At 43.1% G+C, this 27,297-nt stretch overlaps 1 protein-coding gene across 1 annotated transcript in view; it reads right to left on the bottom strand.

Moving 5' to 3' along the window:
- The window catches only part of SUDS3 (SIN3A corepressor complex component SDS3), a 48,418-nt gene extending 21,765 nt beyond the window's left edge, over positions 1-26,653 (bottom strand). The window contains exons 1-9 of the mRNA XM_083151481.1: positions 26,109-26,653; positions 20,409-20,478; positions 14,704-14,759; positions 12,854-12,925; positions 8,747-8,766; positions 8,166-8,322; positions 5,815-5,910; positions 1,190-1,251; positions 276-302 (exon numbers count right to left, since the gene is read on the bottom strand). Coding sequence (XP_083007607.1) covers positions 276-302; positions 1,190-1,251; positions 5,815-5,910; positions 8,166-8,322; positions 8,747-8,766; positions 12,854-12,925; positions 14,704-14,759; positions 20,409-20,478; positions 26,109-26,226 — 678 coding nt within the window. The 5' untranslated portion in view covers positions 26,227-26,653. The remainder of the gene's footprint in view (positions 1-275; positions 303-1,189; positions 1,252-5,814; positions 5,911-8,165; positions 8,323-8,746; positions 8,767-12,853; positions 12,926-14,703; positions 14,760-20,408; positions 20,479-26,108) is intronic.
- Positions 26,654-27,297: the final 644 nt, after the last annotated feature.

Here is a 27,297-nt window from a genome sequence, read left to right as displayed (position 1 = left end):
CAGGCAGGAATAGCACAGAAAGACCTTTATGTGTGATAATAGCAGGTGCAATAACACAATCATGCATCTTTTATACCATTCATTTACCCATGTAAACTTAAAAGTTTTAGTCAGTCCTTCCATTTGTTGATTGATTATAATGTTACAATTTTCCTTGGCCGCGTGATGTGTAAGGGCCCAGAAAGATATTTTATTCCTGTGGGGGCCGGGGTCCTGGGACCAGGAAAGATTTAGTTTGGGCTTGAGCTGGGCCTTGAATGGTATTTATTTCATACCTGTAGTGTTGGGGTCCTGGCTGAGCCCTAACAATACAAATAAAACATTCATGGTGAAGCAGTACAAGCCCACAGTCAAATAAAAACACAAGTTATTTAGAAAACGTACAGAATAAATAATATTTGGACCAACGCGATCCCAGGTATCCTGGGAATCCATAGTGACTAATAGTGTGTACACACGGTGCGATATGGCTTCCGATGTTGCCGATATAGTGAACATCGGAAGCCATATCGCATACTGATTGTGTGCTTTTTGGGGGGGCTTTCGAGCCCGATGCGCGCTCCCGTGTGAGCGAAAATCGGCAGCCAAATAGAGAGGGCAGGAAAGACTATATAGTGCAAATGTCAAAATTGTGCCTCTGCAAGTTCCGATGCGATCAGATCGTATCTCACGGCATATCTACCGTGTGTACACACCATAAGACATACCGTGTGTACACACCATAAGACATGCTGGACCCCAAGCAAGCAGAATTCTCTAATGCAGTGTACCGAGTATTTGCAGTTTATAACATTTAAGAACTTAAGGCGATTCAACAAAAAAGGTCAAAACACAAATAACGTATTTGACATCATGTAAAATAACAGAACACTACCCCAATGCCTGTCTGCTTGCCTAGGGCTTGTGCTGCATCTGCACCTTACACTGAGGTGCAATTAGAACTATGAAACTTGTAGGCCATTCATCTTTATAGGAGAAAAGGAATCCGCAAATGATATGTAGTTAACATAACACTGCCCCCTGCGTTCAATTAATAGTTAATATTTTTATTGCTGAGGAGCATTCAGCTTTCAATATTTGTTGCAGACAACTCATTTGCATGAAGTTAAATTAGCGGTAATTTTTTAGTTGACACTGTAACCTGAAACCCTGCCCCAACAATGGCAATATGGAGCTAAATCTTTCTCACCTTGTTCAGTGTCCTTAAGTCTTCCATTATTTGCTCATCTGTTAATAGATAATTTAGCTGGGGTGCAAATGTTAAGGTAAATTAAAAAGAAGCACAGAATAAAATACTCAAGTACTAACATGTGGCAGTAACAGTTCCATGAAAGTTTACATACAGAAAAGGAGATTGTTGGCATGATATGACACAAGGGCCCAGGGCCACATGTACAGAACGTGGCGCATATCTTTACCCAAAAGGACATCATTATATACATTGTAAAGTCAATTCCTTTTAAGTAATCTACTATAGAAATAACATTGTGTCATTCTTGAACATCCCACAGGTGCACAACCCACCATACTAGATTGAGCGCAGCACTATCCCAATTATATGTCATTATTTAAATGTATGGGATTTTAGTCAGATCCCACAGTGTTTTGCAGCCAATCAAATTCATCACGAAAATTGAAAATAGTTCCATGAAAGTGTATACATATGAGTAAACTACACAAGCCATTGCAGTCTTAAAAATTTGTAGAACACTTTGGGGGGTATTAAATATGCCGCTATTTCCGATGCGGGAAATAGCAGCAGCTCCCTATTCAATGCTGTCTTTAGCGACAGCATTGGAGCAGGATTGCGGCAGAATGGGCCCGACTTTAGAAGTTGTCGGGCCCGTTCTGGCAATAACGGCCGTGGATTGTCGAGATCCCAGCTGCAGATCGACAATCCACGACCGTTTTCGTGGCCACGCCCCCTTTGCGCCGATCGGCAGACGGGACATTGAATCCTGTCTGTCGATCAAAACGCAAACGGGCCAGGATCACGGCTGTCGGGAAGGATCGACAGCCCTGATCCTGGATTGAAAACCCCCTTTGGCTTCTAAGGGGGGGGGGGGGGGTATTCAATCCAGAATCGAGACAATCCACGTGCGTTATCGACAGAACGGGCCGCTGCCATTTCCCCCATCGGGAATACACATTGAATACCCCCCTTAACCTCTTCAGTGGTATGTCCGGAAATTTACCATCCTACGTTTTGTGGTGGGTTGTGCTGGGGTAGGATAAACCCGCCCTTGTAGGTTTGTCCTGCCCCAGCAAAACCCACCATTTAGAGGGTTAATGTAAACTTGAATCAATAGTCAGGCGCATATTATCTGCATGTTAATATACACAGTTTGCATACATTACTTAAATGTAAAAGTGAACCACAAGAAAATGGAGCAACTAGATCAAATATTTAAATGCCCACTTTGACCAATATATACTGCACTGGGATAGACTGGATAATAAATCTAAATAAAAAGGTCGAATTGTAATGTATAAGAAAAAAAAAAAAGGCACAACTTCGCTTGTTATCCCTTTGCTTAATAAAATAACAACTAAAAAATGGCAGCAGCGCTCACATTTGTTATATAAATTTAAATAAAAAATGTGTAAAAATGTTTGCGTGGCAATTTTCACACCTATTTTGACAAATTCACTTGGCACTCAAAAGGTTAAATGAAAACAAACTGTGCTTATGTTTTACTTTATTAAATGTTCCACTGTTAAATGGCATACACATGTTGAGATGTGTGCTAAAATAATTTCTACTGAGCAATTTAGAGTGGGTGATTTACCAGTGTGTAAATCACCCATACACATGCAGCAATCTGTGCAAAGCAATTTTGCTGAGCAGTTTAGCGAACAACAGGGAGAGGTCGGAGAGCGGTTATAAAGCTCTAGCTCGCTCATTCTGCACACAAGGAGCAATGTGAAGTTACTTGCTAAACAATCTGACTAGATTTTGACTACATGTAGTGAGAGGAGGGTGACGTGCGGGACCGCAAAACGCCATCAGTTGAGGGTATACACATAAAGCAATCCATGCTTAATTTCTCAGCAAACTAGTTAGATTGCTTAGAAAAACAAACAAAAAAAAAAAATCACCCCATGTTTATGTCCCATTACTTTTGCTTCCTTACGCATAAGGGTTGAGTTGAGTTTTGTGCTGAGCGATACTGAATCGCTCAGAATGCTCCGCACAGATCGCTCAGCACATAGCACTGTGTGCTGAGTGATCTGTCACTGCCTGTGTTCCCAATAGAAAGAACCACATGCTTCCAAACTCCTCTCTTTAACCTCCACTCAACCTCTCCCAGTGGTCTGACTCCTCTACTCATGAGGAAGGCCATTTCCTTGACCTCGTTTTCACCAGGATGTGCTCAGTCGCTGATTTAACTAACACTGCCTTCCCTCTCCGATCACAATCTCATTACGCTCTCCTCCATTACCCCAAGCTCACTGACACTGAATTCATGCCAGCCTACTCTAACCTGAAGAAATAATAATGTTATTAATTTTCCAGAACTTTCCACCTCCCCGCAACAACAACTAATGTCTACATTTACCTCTCCTGGCTCTGCTGTTTCTCACCTGTACCAGACTCTTGAAAATGCCCTTGATGAAGTGGCTCCAGTTTCCCAATACACCCCATGCAGGCTTAGATGCCAGCCGTCGTACTCCAAAATAGCAAGACAACTATGAATTCAGTCACATAAAGTAGAACGCCAATGGTGTAAATCTGAGTGATTTCCGCACATATAAGAATATCTACCACTCCTACTGCAATGCTTTGGACACTGCCAAACAAACATACTTCCAATCTCTCCTCATGCCACCAAACCTAAGCAACTTTTTAAAATATTTAAGGCTCTTCTGTACCCTCCTGCTCCTCCCCCACCGGCTACCATCAGTAAACTTGCTTCCTACTGTACTTTAAAGGTTTTTCAGAGAAAAGACTCGCACAGACTATAGGTCATGGTACTTTTACATATGTAAAACCAACAAATAGACTGAATGGTAGACACAAATGTTCTTGATTGAATGTGTTGGTGGTGCTACCAAGAATTATAAAGAGCAGTAGGTCAGGAATATGGGAGAAAAATATAACTCTTTTCGTTGGGGTACTACTTTTATCAAAATGTATTATTTAAAATGTATATTTTTGATCATATATGTGAGGATAATACACACCTTCAAAATATATATATATATATATATATATATATATATATATATATATATATATATATATATATATATATATATATATATATATTTATTAGTACATTCCATGAAAACAAAAACTTGATTATTTACTGTGATCTTAAAATTGACAAGTGTATCAGCCTTCGTTATCAATGGACTCAATCTTGGATTTTATTAAATCCTGTGAGTCATTTCTTGACCCGTCTGAATTAATTGAGCGAGTGACACATAGATACACAACATATATAGAAAATGACATCTAAATAATGTACAAATAAAATCTATGGTGAAAATATTTGTATGCATAGACGTTTGTCACAGATGGGACACCACAATATTGAAATGTGGAATCCATATATGGGTAATTTATCATACATCCTTTTCACACAGAATTTGGCAGAATAATGGTAATATGAAGACAGATTACAAGCAAAAGTGCTCGCTCATACTCCAAACTGCGCCTACTGCCTATCTGTGTGCCTCTCGGGCAGTGAGCTGAATAGGTGCAGGATAGTGAGACTTGAGATCTGTGAGCAATGAAGGAAGAATATGGGTATCTGCTGTTGTGATCCAGCACCGGGTTTTACCTGTTAAGTCTCCCAGCTCAGGGGGTCACTCCCAGGATGGTCACAATGAGAGTACCCTAAACAGAGGCTGTACAGTGATATAAAGAGAAAGTTGCTGAAATATAGTAATAGGATATATCTTTCTATAGAGGGGGGGGGGGGGGGGGGGGAGGTACAATGCCCCACAATTTAATTACTGAAAATTAGCATTCGTCTCTTATATAATATCCATCATTATAATGCCCATTGTGTTTGTAAGGGTACATATACAGGGTTAAATATTTTCTGCAAAGTGTTCATAGCACTGCAGATGACTGGAGGCTAAGTTCTATGTATAAATTCCCTGCTGTGACAGTCATATCATCTGCAGGACGTGCGTTTCGCCGGTAAAAGGGCTTGTTCACCAGTAGTAGTATGGGGTGCTCCTTATCCCCTTTACATAGTGATACTAATGATTGCTATGGCCAGAGGTTCGACATGTTCTTTTGGGGGAGGAACTTCCTTTTGGATCACTAGCCCCCATTCACTATTACAGGACTTTCAGGCTGCTCCTACCCTACCCCTTCCACGCAACTTTATGGGACTGCTATGCTATTACTGGTGCCTGTCCCTATAGACTGTAAGCTTGCAGCAGGGCCCTCCTACCTCCATGTCTGTCTGTTGTTACCCAGTTTGTTTGATCACGGTTTACAATTGTAAAGTGCAACAGAATCTGCTGCGCTAAGTAAGGATCTGTAAACAAACAAATACTGTGTAACTAGATATTTTAAGCATGCTTGAAATCTCTAGCCACGCGATAGTGACGTGTGGGGCCACGCATTGCTCTCGCCATGGGGCATACACACAGCGATTTGTGCTTAATTTCTAAGCAATCTAGACAGACTTAAATCGCCCATATATATGCCCCATTGAGGAGTACAGTACTACTTAATTTCCCATGCCATAATGGATTTAAAATAGAATGAGGTTGTTGGCTGTCAATACACTCACACCAGGCATGAAATCTCTCGCTATACTCTGGAAAAAAGAAAAATCATGGAAAGGATATCAGGAGCTGGTTTCCTCCGTTTGTCAGGAATGGGCACTGGATCGTTGGGCCGGCGTCGCAATTTACGAGTCATGATCGGTTTCACTTCCATGGAATCTAATAAAAAGTTACATTTGATATAAGACGGATTAAAAAAAGGTTACTATTACAAAGGTCCACTATACCTGATCACATTGCCCTCTTACACAAGTTTGGAACAATTCCACATATATAGTAGAACTAAAGAAGTGCACTTTCATCTAGATAACTTTATACAATTACATATCACAAAAATTTGTCACACCCCAAAATCTCTTTAAAAAAGGGACAGTAATAAGGGTCTCTAAATGCTGTATGATGTTCCACCTGCAACCTTCAATTCTTTTTTAGATTTCACAGAAAAGCAAAGGAAAGGGTGCAATACATATATACGTATCAAACAAAATAAAGCAGCTGTAAAGCGCTGCAGTACACTAAATAAATGGTCATGCTCGTGATCCAAAATGAGATGATGGGTAAGCATTAGAAGATGTTTAGACTGTAGTCACAGAGGCAAATATCATAAAGTGCAAGACAACTCATTTAAATTTGCGTTTGAGTTATAGTTTTATCCAGTCTATAGGTCGACATGCACAATGTCGACACACACAAAAGGTGTAAGTATCATTCAACCAATACCACTACTACCATTCTGTACCACTGACATAAGGCAAGATGAATCCATGTGGATTACATCAAATGCCTACACTACCATCTGCATGTTGCAGCAGAAAGTGATATTCATCAGACCAGGCAATGTTTTATCTATTAGTCCTGTGTGGTTGAGCCTGTGCCCAGTGCACTATAGTTCCCTGACCTTAGCTGATAGCAGTGGAAGCTAGTGTAGTCTCCTGCTGCTGCAGCCCAACCGCTTCATGTCTTGATATAATGCATTCTACATGCTCCTGCTTACAACTGACACAGCGACATTTTTTTATTGACTGTCCTCTTCCTGTTAGCTTGAACTAATGAAGCCAATGTCTTCTGGCTTTTCATTAAAAAGGTATTTCCGAGATCTGTCAATACTTTTTCATTTTGCACTCTTCTCTGCAAATTGTAGAAAATTGTGCATGAAAATCTTGAGCTACAGCAGCTAATGAGATACTCATACTACCACACCTTGCAACAATCATCTCACTGTGAAAGTTATTTAAGATGTGTACATGTGTATATGCCGTTTGATTCCATCCAGCGTTCCTTCGATTTCTACTATCTAGTCTTGCCTGGCAAGACTATTCTTTCCAATTTCCACTAAACCGGGATTGAATCTGCATTGAACGTTGCAAAAAACATTCAATGTCGAATTATTTGAACTATATAGTCAAAAATCAAAGGAAAGGTCTCACCATGTGTACCCATTATGGACCTTATTCTGGTCCACACGCAATGCTGCAAAATTCGCAGTGTTTGAGGATAAAACCCTGCCCGCATAGTACCATAGAAAATCATTAAATAAACAAAGTAGATGTGAAACCAAAGTGTCACATGGCAAATGACACAGAATCCTGTATGCAGTAAAAGAACTTGCCTTGGTACTTGTGGAGTATCACGGCTCCCACCATGGGCATTGTATTCCAAAAAATCTCATTGCATGCGATCGCATACGATTTTGCACTGAAAAGCATCCAAATGCATTGGAATTAGTATTAAACATGTTCAATGGCCCCCAACTGGCATTTTTGAGGCTGTACCACCCCCCCTATCAACGCGAACCCGAAGCGTGGCGAGCGCAGCGAGCCCGCGTGGGGCAGCGGTAAGCGTCCTACGACCTTTTCATACCCCCACTATCCACGTCGGCGTGGAGTTGAGAATAGAAAGTGTGGCGAGCGCAGCGAGCCCGAAGCGTGGGAAGTGCAGCGAGCCCCGCGGATACCTTCACAGGTATCCGCGTCCCCTCACAGGCTTCACAGGTGTCCGCGTGCCACACTTTCTATTCTCAACTCCACGCCGACGTGGATAGTGGGGGTATGAAAAGGTCGTAGGACGCGTACCGCTGCGCTCGCCACGCTTCGGGTTCGCGTTGATAGTGGGGGTGGTACAGCCTCAAAAATGACATTTGGGCCATTAAACATGTTTAATACTAATTCCAATGCATTTGGATGCTTTTCAGTGCAAAATCGTATGCGATGCGATCGCATACGATTTTGTCAAAAAACGGCCAAAATCGGTAAATATCGCATCGCATGCCACTATATATGGCATGCGATGGCATGCGATGGGAGCCGTGATACTCCACAAGTACCCTTGCTTTCAACCTGTTTGAACAGTATTATAAAGTTTGTGAAAGAAGTCTCCTACAATCTGAAGGTAACGCAAGCCTGGACTGATCATACCTCCTGTCAGCTCCATTGTTAATTTCTCATTTTCGATCATTTTTTTCTTCTCCTCCAATTCTGCAATCAGATTTTCCTTCAGCTCAATCTTCTTATCTTCAAATTCTTTGACAGCCGCTTTCTTCTCCTTGATGTAGTTCCTTTCAACCTGCTCGGTCTGAAATGCAATGTGATAAAGTAGGATTTTGGCTGCACTTAAGTAATAACAATTAGGAATGATACTTCATTGTATACAAAGGCTGGGTACACACCTGGCCAACCTGTCTGCTGAAAGAGTGACCGATTAAGTAAGCTATATAGTCTCTCAATATGTTGGGCCAGACATCACACTGGGTGGTCATTTCAATTTGGCCACCCAGCTGTGATGTCAGTAGCAGTGGTCCCTATAGCCAGGTTCAGGCTATAGGGACCATTCACATAGTTACACTGGCAGTGCTGGTGGGCCAATGTGACATATGTAAACTACATTGGTGACACACAAAATCAGGTGTACACATTTATTCTGTAATTGTATTTGTTAATATAATGAGCTATGTATTGATCAGTGTGTACCCAGCATAAGAGACCAAAACGTCACTTACCTCCAGCTGTAAGAAGAGCTCTATAGAAGAAAAAAAAAAGGGGGGGGGAATACAATTAGCAAACATCAATATCATTGCATGCTCATGAACATATTATGTATGGAGTGGATAGATAGATATATCTATACACACATATACATACATACACACACACATAGATAAATACATCCATACACCTATGAAGTGTAAATCAGGACCCTGATAGTCCAGGTTTTTTGGTATGTACAGATGGGCCCTGAAAAAAAAAAAAAAATGGTATTCACTTCAGTGTGTTTTTTCACATTTCGTGGAGTCAAAGCATTGAACCGTAATAGAGTTAAATATTATTTAATCCTGCTAATTAACACAATGTTGTAAAAAAAAAAAAAAATTGTGAACAAAAATTTAAATCCATGTATTAAGAAAAATGTATTTAGATAAAACTGAAAAATAGGCGACTGCACTAGTATTTACTTAACTGTGCCTCTGGATATATTTTCAAAAATGTAAAATAAAAAAAAATAAAAAAAAAAATGCTTTGCTCATAGATGTTCGCTACCTCATTGAATCATAAAAAATATGACAATTACTGAGCCATTTTTGGAAACAATATTAGCCAGTTAAATGGTTAAAACTTGCCAATGGTTAGATTGCATGTTTCTAGTATTGTGCATTGATTAGTAGGAATACACTTCAATTAAATGGTTCCACGTCGTAAAACAGCAAAATGTTACAAAGCTAGAGGGGTAAATATATTTTATAGTGTTTTGGAGGAAAATGGACCAGGGGCAATGAAGAGTTAAATCCACATACATTTCTTTCACATCCGGTATATTAGCATGAAAGAGTAAAATGGAAAAAGCAATGTGTACAGTAGGTTGTACAAATATTAACAGGATTTTAAAACATATAGGGATGGGTACCCAGATGCGTACCCTCACTCATGCTGGTAGACAGAAATATGCGTGTATAAAGGTTTCTTTTACAGGCACACTTGCACACTAAAACATTTCCTCCTCTCTGGCCAGAGAGGAGAAATGGTTTTTGCCTGACTAGGAGTGTGGTCCTGACCAGTGACTTCTTTGGGGTATATGGCCATTGCCCCAACTACCAGGTTTCATGTCTTTCCATCTTCCACCCCAGTCTAATGCGTGTTCCTGTTTTTATCAAATACATTTTTTAAGAATAGCTCACTTAAAGAGAATCTTTGTTTTTCATGTGATCATACTGTTGATGAGAGGATAACAAAATAAAGGGTTCTCATCAAGCAAAAGATACCTTTACATATTTGCATCAGCCCTCTTTTACGGTACGCATATATAATTGACGTATCACGTGGTGACCCTTAGATGCTTGGGTAAAGAAACCGCTACACACCTGGTGTTATACTTTATCCTGTGAGTGCGGGTAATTCGACCAACACTGGGATTGAGTGGTGATCCCTTTTTTTTGGGTCTTGGCTGAAGAAGAGCGTTTGCGCCTTGGGACTGATATATTTGATTTTGTTTGCATAGCGTATTTACGTATACAGGTGTTTTTAAACCTAACAATCAAAGTACAGAACAATACAAAATCTGAGATTTAAACAAAACAAAAAAAAGCTAAACAAAAAAGCGTAACCATAATTGACATACTGATCGGCAAATTGTAGCAGGCAGGCAATGTCAATGCAATCATGACAACGTATGGACTGTTCTCTGATCGAAATTTATTTTAAGAGCATTTTTATATAAAGAGAGGGGAGTGTGGAGGTGGGAGGCAGAAAAAGGGCCCTAAAATGTAAAGTAAGGAATAATGGAAGGGGGTGAAACAACAGGCATGATAATAAATTAGTGGAGTGTAAGGGATAAGGTAAGCAGTAATAGTGGAAAGAGAAAACTGTAGTCATGGGTGGGGAACGGAGTGAGCCAACAGACACTGGCATAGCCAAGGTCCATCCAAGGGTTCTCAGACTACCCAGAAACTTGGGGGAGGGGTGGTAATGTTATACTCTGAATACTATGGTTTCCAGGTGCTGTCATATGTCCAGCATTTTCAAGACGACAATCGTTGAAGTGCACTAGTACTGAAAGGCAGTTTCACTGCCTACTTCTGATTGGACATTTGCATCTGGATTGCTAGAAAGAAGAGGCCTGCTTTCCCAGAAACTACATCCAAACCACCTATAGGCTTGTCACTCACTTATGGGGCGGTATTCAATGTGAATACCTGCGAGGTGCAGCGAATCCTTTTTCGGATTCGCTGCACATTCGCCACATTTCGGAGCCTCGCCGGCTCCGGTATTCAACGAGTCAGGGGCTCGCTGCCCCTGACCGGCAAATATGAGCTCCTGCGGCGAACGCCGCAGGGAGCCTGAGGACGGTGGCAGGCAGAGAGATGGAAGTCTCTCTGCCTGCCCCAGAACATTTGTGGGGGGGGGGTGGGCTCCCCGGGTGCCAGGCAGCCGACCGCATATATTCACTACACCTGATCGTAACGATCGGGTGCGTGAATATATGAATATCTAATGAGCGGCTCGGGCGCCCCCTGCTGGCTGTGTGTGTGTGTGTATATATATATATTTTTTTTTTTTTTTTTTTTTTTATTAAATATATATTCATGTGCTTATAGCACATGAATAAAAATAGCATGCCCCTCCTCAGAATAAAATTCCTGATTTTTTTACACCAAATGTAAAAAAACAAAAAATACTTTATTTTAAAAGTTCACATTCCACTTCACCATAAAAAGATAGCGATTTCTACTCGGTGAATCATGGCGAAAAAAACCTTCAAATGTATTCGCCATGTGGTCATTGAATAGGGTGATTCACCGTTTTTGTCAAAAATTCGCCAAACAGCACAAATTCGCCATAAAAACATGGCGAATCAGGCTCATTGAATACCGCCCATGGTCTATAATATATGTAGTATATGGTACAGAATAAAATAAATGCATAATATCAAGTGTATCTTTTATGAGAGAACTTCATTAAAATACAGAAGTACTGTAGATGCAGATATGACGGATTACAGACAGACCTTAGAAAATGCACCTTTGTTATGGTCTATAAAAGGTGGGTCCTTTTGTTTTAATACTTTTTTGCTAAAATTTCCCAACACTAGAAGATTCTTATGTGACCTGAGGTGCGATGAGGGGCCGTTTGGGGGGGGGACTGCAGTAGAGATGTGTGATGATGCATCAGTACATTGACAGAAAACAACAGTACACTTGTACAATATTAAGTATAATTATGACTGCTCTTTTTTATTTATTTTTATAAATACTGTAGATTTTAAAATCTCTAACATGCCGTTATACTGTGATTTTAACCCCTTGGGTGGTATTGCCTGCCCCGAAAAATTTCCAGGCATACCATTAATATGCAGTAGGTGCGCACCACCTCTAGAGTCCCCCCCTCCCTGCCGCTCCCCCTCCTGTCGATCACCTCCGATTCGGTGATCATACACCGGAGCTCCTCCCCTGCCAGTTTCCCAGCCGCCATTCACAGCAGTGACGAAGGCGACAGGCTCAGGGATTTTCGGGGTGGCTCGGGAGTTCAGGTGCCCGAGTCCTCCTGAGACACCGCGAACATCCCTGAGCCTGCCGCATGTGGTCTCTGCTGTGATTGACGTCTAGGGCAGCGGCAGGTGAGCTCCGGCGTACAAACACTGCAGCGGCGGTGAGAGGGGGGGCCCCTACAATCTGTGGTGGGTTTTGCTGGGACAGGACAAACCTGCCCTGGGAAATTTGTCCTGCCCCAGCAAAACCCACCACTCAAGGGGTTAATGCTTCCTTTATCTACAAGAACTGGTAAAAAAAATTGAATAATAAATATGAAAAACATTGCACTGCCACTTATAAGTTTGAAGTATAGTTGTACATAAAATGTTATATATACACATATATACATATTGAGTAACTAATTACAATTAGATTAATGGGATAAAATACAACATTTAACGTAAAACGAAACATTTAAGAGAAGAGGCAATTAATAAGCATTTATAGATAAGGGAGTGCTCGGTTTAGAGCACTCTACTACAATTTCCTGTTCACGTAAAGAAGAAATTCAAAAACATGTTTAACATGTAGTTGCATTGCATACACACACACACACACACACACACGGTGCTCATGTTTTCTTACCAGCATTTCTTAATCTCTCTTTGTATTGCTGGTCTAATTTTTTCATGCGTTTCTGATACTCCTGCAGGGTTCCTGTTATACATCAAAGCAAACATTAAAAGGCAAATAATATCAGTCAGAAAGTGTCCTGGGCTGAATATAAATTGAAGTCTTGGGCGATATCATCTGCAAGGGTGGCAATCTTAACTGCCACTGCCTAAGTTTCTACGCTGTTGCAAGGGCAACTCATCCCCTATCTCCTAACTGAACCAAGAATATGAGCTAATGTGCTTAACATCACATCAAGCCTACAGACAAATTCTGTATATTCCTTTGTTCATTACAGAATGGAGGTCATTCTGGTTGACTCACAAAGCTACGAATTTCCGGGTGAACGGGCTGGTGACTATATAAGTCGCTACATCCGTTCGCAAACTGAGCCTTCACATCCGCAAACATACTTATGCTCAGTAGCAAAACATCACTCCCCGTGCGGGGAAGTGTGAAGATTAGAATGACCCTCAATGTCTGATTCAGAACGGAGACGAGTGTGGAATATTAGGTCAATGTGTAAGTTGACCCCAAAAAGTCACCCAAATTAGTGTACAACATTCGCTCTCCATGTTTCGGAGGCTTTACCATTCACATGAACTCAGATTAATAACAGTAAAGTTCAAACAAAACTCCAATTGGTCAGGTTGACCTTTACATGAGTCATGTGCGATTGGCAATCTGATATACCGGTGGCCGTACCGAATGGGCCCCCTATCCTTCAAAAGGACCACACATTACTATTTATTTCAGGAGCAAGTTAAATGAATATATTTAATCAATGAAAGAGGAACCCTTCTGTAATAATGTAACAAACAGGCCTGTTGAACCAGTGCTACGATCTAGGAACAAACGATTACAAAGCAGTAAGCAACTGGGCATAGAAAGTGAAGGCTTCTGGGTCCCACCTGCTAGAAGTAACATTCTATAAAGTTATAGGTAGAAGTAAATCAGTAACTATGGGCAAATTGTGCACTCTTTGGAAGGCTTGACATCTTCCTCAATGGCCGTGTACCAAATACAAATAACACATTTCTGTTCCTGCTTTAGTCTTTCTAAAAAGCAATGTATGTACATACTACTAGATTTTAGATGCTTACCAATGTATTCTGACATTTTGAGGTTTACTAAAAAAAATACATTTTGGACACTAAATGCCCCCCATGCACTAGTCAGATTTGACCTGTTGTCTTCAGATTCAGATGGATCAGGCAGACCAATCTAAAGACAAAAGGCCAAATCTGCGCTCGCATCAGATCCCAAAAAAATCTTCAGGTGCCCATATACCGAGCCGATTTTGACTAATGGGGTCGTGAAATCAGCCCAACTTGGCTCGGTTTGCTGTCCCCTCAGGTCCAATTTGCGGTCCCGTGCACCTGTTGCCCCACATGCAGTACACATGGTTTTGTCCATTTGAGAAAAATTGCTTTTGCGATCAGCTATCAGGCCCACTATACGATGTGCAAATGAAACAGTCGTCAATGATTTCCCTTGAACTCCTGAACTATATAGTGCAAACAAATGGTGCAATCTTGTAAAATATATATGGACAGTGGCCACATCCAGTGGCCACCAAACATTAACATTTTGTTTAGAGCAGGCATGTCCAAACTATGGCCCTCCAGCTTTTGTTAAACTACAAGTCCCATCATGCCTTGCCACAGTTTTGCTATTAGGGAATGCTAAAACTATTTTCACAACAGGTGGAGGGCCACAGTTTGGACATGTCTGGTCTAGAGATTGCACTTACAATACTCATACTGGTACCAGTCTGTCCCTTAAGCAGTCATGCTGAACCTAGGGCAATAAAGATCTCTTACCTTCCTGGAGTTGCTGTAGCTGTCTCTTGAGAGATGCCAGTTTGTCTTGATACATCCTAACAAGTTAAAACAAATATATATTTAATTCAATATCATACAGTAACAATAACCTTGTATTTTCTTATTTACAATTTATGAGTAAAAGTATCTATAGTTTTTTTTTTTTTTTCAAACTTTGTCCTCAATTGTATAACCTTAATTAGGCTAATGGTGTGTACACATGGTGAGATGTGCCGTGCGATGCGATCACATCGCATGGCATGCATGCAATGGCCTACAATTTTGACTATATAGTCAAGGCTTTCTGCCGTGCGATACGGGAGCTTGCACCGGGATCGCAAGGGTTAAAACTCATGCGATCTGCGGGTGATGCCAATGCGATTCTGACTATATAGTCAGAATCGCAGGGTGATTGTACCCGTGTGTACGCACCATTACAGTTTTCTACACTGAAAATAAAACAAATTTTATGTAAGCACAAATATTATATATTATACATATATATTAGAGAAATTTGCAGTGTACTGATCTTAACTGCAACCTGCGGTGCAATGTGTAGTAGAAATAAAGATATGTGCATATATATTGGAGTCTGCCAAATAATTGAACCTAAAGCCCTGTAACAGGCCAATGTTTTTTTGTGTTGTGGGCGATAAAATCACTGAGCAATATGGTCTCTGAGCAATCAAATTGTACCGTGTGTACACACCTAAAGGTACAATTACTGGGTGCAATGAGATGCCCACTCCCACGTGCATCCCATCGCACAGCACAAAAAGTATGTGCTGCACAGACTTTGTGAACTGGATTGCATCTAGTTCAAAACGCACAGTACTTTAGCACATCGCATACGTTTTGATCTAGAAGCAATGCATCCTAGTTCTAGATGCACGGTGCCTATCGCACCATGTATACCTTTAAGGGCCGTACACACGGAACGATGTAGGAAGCGTTCTGACATCGTTCACTAGTGTAACAAATAGTTTGTCGATTTGATACACTTGACAAACGATTTGTCTATGATCTTCCTGCATGCAGGAAAGATCATAGATCAATTGTAATGATTCGCGGGTACGCGCATTGTTAACGATGCACGGAGCGATTTGATCGATTGGTCGTTCCAATCAATCAGGAACGTCCACATCGGGCTTCAAATCGTTCCATATGTACCCAGCTTTACACTTCTTTTATGTGTAATATTTATATCCTAGATTTAGTGTATTTTAATCTATAGTCCACACTGCCTTCTGTGTATTATCCATTTCCAATTATCCATTAGACATTTTTAAAATAGTGCACCCAATATGTTTATCTTCTTACAGTATATCACAACCAATGACAAGCTAGCTGTTGTGGAACTACACATCCCAGCATCCCTTGCCTGAATTGCAAAACTTGTTTAAGGTAAAATATATAATAGAGACAGCGGGTTATTTGCCTAGACCTTATTGTGCCTTTTATTTTTTTTTTTTACAAAACTACTTTTCAACCCATTCCTATGTGGATCTGTAGAGCAGTCACAACATTTCTGTATTAATGATGACACTAGCAGTTCCATCTCAATCATTATTGGTAGTTCACACTGCTCCAGAGTTCTCCTCAACCACAGATTATTCACCACCCAAAGCTGGCTCTACATGCCCGCACTGCCACAAGAGCACACGAATCACTGTAAAGGGCCTCACCGACACCTTTCTACCTTGGCCCTGCACTACTGATTTAGTACTACTGGATTTGGAGACACTTGCGTAGCTGCATTCTGGAATTCCACTGTCCGTTTTATTAGTGAATACAATCCACTGAATGTTTTCTCTGTTTGCTTTGTCTGCAGACCAATCTTTATTTTTTTTTCTTATACATTTTCCTTAATTACTTTTACTCCCATGAGCCAAATACTTCCATTTGCATTAATTTAATGTAATTCTGTTTTTTACTTAAACAATTGTATTCAAACCTAGCAAATGTATTTCCAGATTTTCTTTGAGTATTTACGCACAGCAGTGCCTACTTTTCTTTTTTAAATTTTATTTATTTTAATGCCTGAAAAATTCTACTTTGCTTTCATTTTCTCACAGAATATTCTTCCTTTAGACATCGAATAAACAAACCTTATCTATGAAAATAAAGAGCGTATTGCTACTTTATTGCAGACTGGTGCAGCCACTGTGCTACATGTTATTAGAAGGGATTAGCTTGCGGTTCTCACACAGAAAATTTCTCAAGCTCTGGGACAATGCAGACATTTATGGAATTAGATTGCAGACAACTGCTTTTTCTTTATTACCCCTCTTTTTAGGTACACAATTAAACATACAAGTATACGTATTCGGATACAGAAATCTATAACCACCTACCTGCATAATACCCTTCTGCTGGGTACAAAGACTACGTGCAAACCATGCAAATTTTGGCAATAATTTCCCTTTTTAATTCCCGCACAAATTATATAGTTCATAAACACTATGCAATCTTTCAAATTATTTCAAGATATATCGTGCATCATTAGATCATCTGGTCATTGATGATATCCAGTATAAATGCAGATAGCGCATGCACACTAGACAATGGGGGTTATTCTGGTTGACTCGTAAAGGCAAATTCCTTCTCAAATGGACAAAACCATGTGCACTGCAGGTAGGGCAGATGTAACGTGCAAAGAGAGTAAGATTTGGGTGGGGTTTTACTTCAAAGTGAGATCTATATTGCAGTGTAAAAATAAAGCAGTCAGTATTTACTCTGCACAGAAACAAAATAACTCACCCAAATCTAAATCTCTCTGCACGTTACATCTGCCCCACCTGCAGTGCATTTGAGAAGGAATTTGCCTTTTGCCTTTGCAACTCAATCAGAATAACCCCCAATGTGCTGAAGATCTTTGGCTATATCAGATTGACCAAGCTTAAGACACAATGAACAACTCATGGGAGCTTGCGATGAATGCTGAACACGCACACTATTTAAAGTCCCGATCAATCAGAATCCGCCACATCGTTGCAAAAATAAATAAAATAGATGTCGTCAGATTTTTAGGGGGTATTTGAGTACATTTTTTTTTTTTTGTGAAATACCTGAATAAAAAGAGAGGAGGGGGGAGGGGGGGGGCATTCCTATTCATTGGCGGACAGTTTTAAAACAGCTGCAGTTTCACTGTAAAAAACACTTGGATTGAGTAATTCGCCGGTCCATGTTTCACCCATGATGGATTTTGAGAGAGATAAATGTGATTTGTTCTTACAGATGTACCACTAATAGGTTAAGTGTGAGATGCCAGCTGTCAGTAGTCCAAGCTGATCCGGGGATTTGCCTTCCTTAGTGGCTGCACTTATTAAAGGGGGGGGGGGGGGACTTCAGAAACTGCTCTCTAATACCCCTTTCAGACAAACTCCAAAATCCTGGCTTTTTGCACATGAACGTGCATCAAACCGGGATTTTATGTCTGAAAGGCACCAACCCGGAAATGTTCCCGGGTCTCCGACCCTGCAATTGACCTGTGTTTTTCGCAGGTCTTTCATCCCAGGTTGGTGACCCTGGGAATGTGCTCTCTGGCTGCTTGAAAACCGATTTAATTGGTCAGGAAAGGCCACATGATGCCTGCTGATATCAGTGATAGCTGGAAAGGGACAGATGCCACACATGAGAGGAGCACAGAATACAGTGCAGGGAAATGTGCCAGTGCCAGAGGGTATATAGAGCAGGCATGGCCAAACTATGGCCCTCCAGGTGTTGTGAAACTACTAATTCCACCATGCCTTGCCACAGTTTTGCTATTATTGAGAGCTAAAAAACTTTGGCACTACTACTTTGTGTCGTTTCACAACAGCTGGTGGGCCAGTTTGGCCATGCCTGATATAGAGTGAAGAGCCTTGTTACATAATGACTTTCACAAAAAAAATGTTTTACTTAAAATATTATTCTGTGAATAAAAAGTGTTTGATTTTTTTTCCCTGTCTGAATGGGTCAACCTGGAATTTCCCAGGATTTTTCCCAAATCTTAATTCAAAAAACCCGGTTCACCAGCTGAAAGGGTGCAAACTGGGTTTTTGGGATGAATACACAGAGAAAGGCATTGATTGTATCTCCTAGCAGGGTGCTAGCTGATTAGCCTGCCACACCCTCACAGCCAGACAATGCTCATTGGGAAGACGCCCCTCTAATCCCAATCTGAATTTGAGGATTCTTAAAGGCCCCACAGACTAGAACGATTTTTTGGCCAATTGTCCGATTTCCGTCCAATCGTCGGATATATCGGCCGATTTTTACCGATAATCGGCAATAATCGGCAGGGGAAGTGAATTATTGCAGCCCTCTGCTTAAGTCAGTGTAAGTGTATGATTGTGTTATAGTGTGGTTTAGACTGTGATTTGCCACAGAGCATATTATACTGAAAAATGAATAATCTTCACAGCTCTCATGGAATGTAGTCTTCATATTAAAAATGCTGCCAAGACCACAAATTGCCCAGCACTGACAGGTCATTGTGGTACTTGTAGTTACACAGTGGACACCCCGCTACACCGCTAACGAACGGGGCATCTAAGTTAGACACCCCGGCACACCGCTATCAAAGGGGGTATCCCAAATGCAGACGCTAACATTTAGATGCTAAAGCGTCTGAATCTAGACTCCCTGCAAACAGCTAAGAAGGGGGCACCTAAATTTAAACGCTAAAGCGTCTAGATTTAGTAGGGGTACATAGGGGTGCACTGTGCAAAACACTCTTAAACCTGTTCACAATGACACTAGTCAACAACTGTCGACCTTGTTAATTCCACTATCCACGCCACCCCGAAGCGTGGCGAGCGGACGCGGTACGCATCCGTCCGACCGACCTTTTCACCCCCCCACTATCCACGTCGGCGTGGAGTTGATTTTACAAAGAGTGGCGAGCGCAGCGAGCCACCGAGCCCAAAGCGTGGCGAGCCCCGCGAGGGGACGCGCATAACTTCACAGGTATACGCGTGCGCTCGCCATGCTTCGGGCTCGGTGGCTCGCCACACTTTATAAAATGAACTCCACACCGACGTGGATAGTGGGGGTATGAAAACATCGGTCGGACGCGTACCGTGTCCGCTCGCCACGTTTCAGGGTGGCGTGGATAGTGGAATTAACAAGGTCGACAGCTGTTACGTCAACTAGTGTCATTGTGAACAGGCTTAAGAGTGTTTTGCACAGTGCACCCCTTTGTACCCCTAGACCCAACTAAATTCAGACGCTTTAGCGTCTAAATTTAGGTGCCCCCTTCTTAGCTGTTTGCAGGGAGTCAAGATTCAGAGGCTTTAGCGTCTACATTTTAGCATCTGCATTTGGGACACCCCCTTTGGTAGCGGTGTACCGGGGTGTCTAGTTTAGAAGCCCCATTCGTTAGCGGTGTGCCGGGGGTGTCCACTGTGGAACTACAAGTACCACAATGACCTGTCAGCGCTGGGCAGTGCGCGTTGCTGCTGCCAGCGCTATGCTGATAACGTACATTACATCTAGAGCGGCATGCGCTCAGTAAACACAGAGTCTGTCAAGCTGCCAAGTTTCATGAGAGACTGTGCGCGCGGTGGCGCCGTGAAACTACACAAGTACCGTTAAATGTGCTGTGGGAAAGGGGCTCATATCTTTCAGCCGAGTCCTACTCAGGTTTTGAGGATTTTTCAGTCTGAAAATGATTTTAGAAACACAAAACTATTTTACATAGTAAGGAAATTCTATTCACGTACTGTTCTTTCATTTCCACATAGTCCACATTGTCATGCTTCGCAAGGTCCGTTTCACTGGCATCTTCAGTGTCTTCAGAAAGAAAATAATGGTAATGATCATGCAACAGGTTATTAACAAGCACAGTGGTTACACAAATCTACCAAACAGAAATAAACTAATTAATGAAATCCAGAATTTTGGATTTAACAGGTTGAATGGAACTTCAAGAATCTGTATTCCCTTGAATCAACCGATTTACCAATATCACTTGACTACAAATTATAAATGAAACTTAAAACACACACACACACACACACACACATATATATATTCAGTGCTGGCCGATATTTCCAATACTCGTCAATATCGGCCAGGACTCTCTGCTGCAGATTTGGGTCTTAGAAAAGCATTCACAGACACTAAATTTGTGAATTAGCGCATGTTTCTGGGGGGGGGGGGGGGGGGGGGAGTGGATTCGCCAATCCACATTTTTTCCGACATTCAGAATGTTTCCAAAAGTCGGAAATAAAATTGAATAGATTGAATGTAAATTTGCTCTATTCTATGTGAAAACAGCAGATGTTTACTAGGATGGGAAATATTGTGCATGATTGAATACCACCCATATAAGGGAGAAGGGAATGGAGCACATATTGTTTTTTATTTACATGCTGAATTGAAAGGGCTACTCTAATAGTGACTAGGAATCCCACAAGCTGAATACTATTTTTAATGGTTTGTGCAATAGAACAGTTTAGCACATAGAGGTCGGTGTACCCACGACTGCTTTCATTAGCTGCATTTCAAGAACGCAAGGGGTGGGTGGGGCACAAAGTGTCCCTTGAGGGCGCCTGTAAATGGGTAGCTTTGCTAGAGCTGCGGTTTTGTGGGTAAGGGAGTCAAGCCCAAACAAAAATGTGGAAAGAAAGGGGTGTGAAACCGCGCTAATACCTACTATCATGCAACAGGTCAAGATAAAAAATACATTTATTAAAAATACACTTTAAAATGAGTCATGGAATGGCTGGTACTGACATTAATAAAGATAAAAAGTGTAGCCAAAATAGTCACCCAATTTTCCAAGGGTTTGAGTCTCAGTGTCCGTTCCTATAAAACGCTTCCTGGTAATAGTGCCATTAGATGTTTGCCGATATTGGTAGGACAATCGGGAGTGATGTTAATCTCCAACCTAGGGAGCACCAGATGGTGTAGGGCTCAACCTGGTTTGTTGGTGCAGTGTCCTGATTTTGTGCGGCTGCTGGGAATTGCTCTGGAAGCTGGTCTTGTCACAGTGGGGGACTGAGTCTGGGTTCCAATGGTGGGTGTCTAGGCTCCACCACACTGACGCGTTTCGCTCTTAGGGCTTTTTCAAGGTGGCTCCACTTTTTATCTTTATTAATGTCAGTACCAGCCATTCCGTGACTCATTTTAAAGTGTATTTTTAATAAATGTATTTTTTATCTTGACCTGTTGCATGATAGTAGGTATAAGCGCGGATTCACACTCCTTTCTTTCCACATTTCAAGAACGCAGACTGGAAAATAGCATGGCATAAAGAACAATGGTTTCAAAAACTCCATGAGGAATTGCTTGTGCAAATGAGCCCTAAAAGTGAGTTGAATAACTTAGCAGATAAGTATCCAACTAGGCTTCAGAGTCTGGAATACAGTTTAGTGTAGGTTATTTTCTTTTAGATCAGCTGCAGTGGACGCTGGCCACACTTTGGGCATGGTGGCTTGCTTCGCTCACCACACTTTAATATCCGTCCTCCAGGTACATGTGGACCATGGGAAAGTTAATCTCTGCAAAAGGGATATAGCTGCGTAACCTGTGGCACTCGCATTCCCTTTTCAGCTGGTTATCTGTGGTACCAAAATCCCGACGGTCAAAATCCCGAATGGGTCATAATCCCGACAGGGTCAAAATACTGACATATAGAATGTACAGGTGAAAAAGTCAACATGACTTTCCGTCAACAGGTCGCAAGGTCGACATTGGTTTTTTCGCTTTTTTGCCCCGACAGGCGGTATTTCATGCCCTACCATCCACTAGGGCGTGGTGGGAGAATAAAATAGTGAGGGGCTGCGGTTCACCTCCAACTGTGTCCATGTCGACTGTGTGGACATTTGGGTCAAAAAACTGTGAAAAAACCCATGTCGACCTCGTGACCTGTCAACGGAAAGTCATGTTGACTGTTTCACCTGTACATTTTATATGTCGGTATTTTGACCCTGTCGGGATTTTAAATGTCGGGATTTTGTCCTTGTCGGTATTATGACCCATTCGGGATTTTCGACCCTGTCGGGATTTTAACCGTCGGAATTTCATACCGAATCCTCCTACTAATGTTCTAACATATCTATCCTATGCTTTACTGAGACATGGCTAGATTAACTCATTGCCGACTCCTCGGTGATGCTGCCGGGCTACAGTCTCCTCAGAGCTGACCGCGACAAGGAGCTCACCGGAAAAACCAAGGGAGGAGGTATCTGCTTCTTCATAAATGAAGGGTGGTGCACCGACGTAAAAACTCTGAGTAAATCAAGCACGCCTCAACTGGAAACACTCATCATTAAATGCAACCCATTCTACTCCCCACGGGAATTTGCCTCAATAGTCCTGGTGGGGGTGTATATACCTCCCCAAGGAAATGCGAAAGAGGCCCAACTCCAACTGGCCACCAGGATAACAGACACAGAACTCAAATATCCGGAAGCACTGCTTATAGTGATGGGCGACTTCAACAGTGCCAACCTGTACCGAAGTACAGACAGCAAGTCAGATGCCACACCAGGGAAGGACGTACCTTAGACCACTGCTACACCACTATCAAGTGTACTTACCGGGCTATCCCCGGGCAGCTCTGGGCCTCTCTGACCATTGCATAGTACACCTTCTACCAACTTACACCCAGAAGCTAAGGTCAGCTCAGTTAAAAGCTGGACAAACTAGGCAAAAATGAAGCTTCAGGCCTGTCTCGAATGCACAGACTGGGGAGTCTTTGAATCCTCCGCTAAAAACCTAGATGATCTGACCGACACAGTGACAGCCTAAATCAGCTTCTGCGAGGACCTGTGCGTGCCAATCAAAACAGCACGCACCTTCAACAACAACAAGCCATGGTTCAGCGGTCAACTCAGAAAGCTCCGTCGGGCAAAGGAAGAAGCCTGTCGCAGTGGTGATATTGTCCTGTACAAACAGGCCAGGAACTCCCTAACACGGGAAATCAAGCTGGCAAAAAAAAGATTCTCAGACAAGCTGGCGAACAACATGTCAACCAACGACCCCGCGTCAGCTTGGAGAGGAATGCAAGCTATAACCAACTACAAGATCTCTCGAACCCCCTCCACCATGCACCAGAAACTAGTGAACGAGCTGAATGATTTATACTGCAGGTTCGAGAAGGAAGCTACCTGCATCAGTCCTACCCCTGACCGGGGCAAAATGGCTTGTCCACCCTCCTTCCAAAACTGCCACCCCCAGACTCTCTGGGTGGACCAAACAGAGGTAGAAGGAATGTTCAAGAGAGTCAACCCTAGGAAAGCTGGAGGCCCAGACGGAGTGTCTCCTTCTGCCCTCAAGACCTGTGCAACACAGCTCGCCCCTATCTTTACCAGGATTTTCAACACTTCACTAGAAATGTGCAAGGTCCCCAGATGCTTCAAAGGCAAAATTATCGTCCCGGTTCCCAAGAGCTCAACTGCGAAAGACCTCAATGACTACAGGCCGATTGCACCAACATCGGTGGTCATGAAAGTGCTTGAACGTATGGTGCTGAACCACCTGAGAGTTGTGACAAATGCTCACCTTGACCCCCTGCAGTTTGCCTACCGAGCAAACAGAAGTGTCGATGATGCAGTCAACCTAGGGCTGCACCACATTCTACAGCACCTGGACAGTCCAGGCACCTATGCAAGGATACTATTTGTTGATTTCAGCTCGGCATTCAACACTATCATCCCTCACATCCTGGAGCCAAAACTCCATTCACTAGGAGTCCCAGAACCTACATGCTCCTGGATCACTCACTTCCTGACTGAAAGGAAACAGGCGGTGAAAGCAGGCACATTCATGTCAAACACATGCACAATTAGCACCGGTGCCCCTCAAGGATGTGTCCTCTCCCCCCTGCTCTTCTCCCTCTACACAAACGACTGCACCTCAGCAGAACAGTCAGTAAAAATTATAAAGTTTGCAGACGACAACGGTTATCGGCCTAATCATGGATGGAAACGAGTCGGCATAAAGACGGGAGGTGGATCGGCTAACTAAATGGTGTAGCGGAAACAACCTTGACCTCAACCCCCTCATAATGGTGGAGATGGTGGTGGACTTCAGAAGGAAACCAAATGCCATGCACCCACTCATAATATCTGACAGAGAAGTGTCGAGGGTCGACTCCGTCAAATTCCTAAAAACAAAGATTTCCTGCGACCTCAAATGGGGTCCCAACATCATTACAACGGTCAAGTAGGCTCAGCAGCGGTTGTTCTTCCTGAGGCAACTCAAGAAATTCAACATCCCGCAGGAGCTGCTGCTCATCTTCTACACTGCCATAGTAGAATCTGTCCTTTGCTCCTCGATCACAATCTGGTTCGGAGGAGCAAATGAGAACGACAGACGAAGGTTGCAAAGAGTGGTGAAGATGGCAGAAAAGATTATTGGGGCGGAGCTCCCCACTGTCCAAGAACTATACCTAGCCAGGGTCAATAAGCGTGCAGGAAAGATCTTGGCGGACAAGCTACACTCTGGCCACAACCTGTTTGAACCCCTTCCGTCAGGCAGACGTTTTAGGTCCATCCCAGCAAAGACGACAAGAACTACAAAAGGCTTCTTCCCAATAGCTGTCCACCAACTAAACAGTATTGAACGTACCAAATACTAACTCGAACTGTTCTAGATATATGTGAAATGTATGTGATGTATGTTTATGCCTCTCTTCCAACCCCCCTTGTGTTCCCTAAGTATACCTGGCCAATAAAGATGATTCTGATATGCTGAGGCTTATCTCCATTCACAGCCACGATAGGTGCCATACCCAGAACGATATGCTCTGTACGTTTTGAACATTTAGTTTGAAAAGCATGCAATTGGCCTTATGCACTGTGAACTGCGATGCCATCTAGTTCAAAAAGTACGTGCAGCACATATTTTATGAGTCTGTCACTATGTGAATTTTGAGCTGTTCTTTGGATACTGTGTTGCAGAGTGGCAGAGCTCGTGAATTTAAACCCTGTAACCCAGGCATGGCCAAACTATACCCCTCCAGCTCCTTGCCACAGTTTTTCTGTTATGGTATGCTAAAACTGTGGCACAGCATGCTGGGATGTGTAGTTTCACAACAGCTGGAGGACCAGTTTGGCCATGCCTGCTGTAACCTCACTTTAGGCTCACTGTTCTGCCAATCCTTCCATACAGTTATAAAGACCAAACTTACAAGTCATAAATTAACGTATATTGAACAATTTTAGACAATGTGGCCCACCTAGCACAACAAGGAACACGCTGCCCACAACCCATCCCACACTGCTACACGACAGCGGTGCACAGCTCACAGCAGCGGATGGATGGAGGCGCTGCTGCAACCTGGTCCTATGGCACCACAGCGTGTAGCACTGCCCGCAGGGAAATGGGCTGCAGCACAAGGGGTACCCGGTGCCCACTCCCACGGGGGGCACTGTCACTCAAACACACTCCGGGAACCCCCCCTCCCCTCTCACCCTCATCGGACTCCCGGCCGCGAAAGCTGCGGTCATCTTCCTCGTCCACACTCTCTAGCTCTTCTTCCTCGTAGTAATCAGTAGCTGCAGCCGGCGACATGACACCGACGGAGGTCATGCTGCTCTGTGCACGGTATTCTGCCGCACACCCGGGTGCACTGGCAGCTTCGCCCGATGGGTGCGGCCACAGCCGCTCACCGTGCAGCAGCTCCGGCTCCCGCACTCTTTCACGAACTGGACCCGTCAGACTCGGCTACAGTCAACAACCGCCGCACGGCAACAGGGTCCTCCGCCAGCCCGCTGTCTTCCTGGGTCTTCGCTAAGACTGCCCAGCGCTCTGCCCGGAATCACACGTACAGTAGAATGCACTAAGGTCACGTCAGAGTACACGCTGGTGCACAGGCGCATATATACCCATATGTCTTCCAGCAGGCAGCAGCGTGTGTACTGTATAATAAAAAAAGCAATGTGTATAAAAAGGGTTGTACTGGCGCAATACAGGCAGTGGTGAGGGCAGCCTCTCGCCGAGTCGGAGTCGGCTCAGCGGACTCGAGATTTTTGGGGGGGGGGGGGGCACGTTCCTCCCCTTTATTTGCATCCGATCCTCCTGGCTGGTACCGCTAGGTGGCGCGGAGTATGGTTTGTTATATACTGCTACAGCTAGGGATGGCCATCGTTGCCATTGCCATCGATGTTGCCATCGATGGCAATTATGCAACTGGCCATCAATAGTGCTAACTATGCAATGGCTGACCATCGATATTTTTACAGATCAATGGTCATCCATTGTGTTTAATGGGCCTATGGGAGGCGGGGGCTTCGCGGGTGTCGGGGGCAGAGCTATGCTCCGTGTTCTGGCACTTTAAAAAAAAAAAAAACATTGTTTTGCTGTTCCATCGATAGAGGGAAACCATCTGGTTCTCCCCCATCAATGGCAAAAGTATTTGACATCGCCCATGATGGTCCATGGCCATCCCCAGGGCCGCCGACAGGGGGGTGCCCTGGGTACAGCTGTCCCGGGCCCCGGCCTCTGGAGGGGCCCGGGCAGCTGCCCACAACCCCCCTACCCACGCACCCAGCGTTCCTCACCCGGCAGCCAGCCCTACCTCCCCTCCGCACACCCGCGCCCAGCGTCCCTCACCCTTAGGCTAGGAATGCACAATACCTAGTGCAGCCTGCAGAGCTTTGC

The sequence above is a fragment of the Crinia signifera genome, chromosome 1 (assembly GCF_055691185.1).
Source record: "Crinia signifera chromosome 1, ASM5569118v1, whole genome shotgun sequence".
Taxonomy (NCBI): domain Eukaryota; kingdom Metazoa; phylum Chordata; class Amphibia; order Anura; family Myobatrachidae; genus Crinia; species Crinia signifera.
This window is presented reverse-complemented; position numbering and strand designations above follow the sequence as displayed.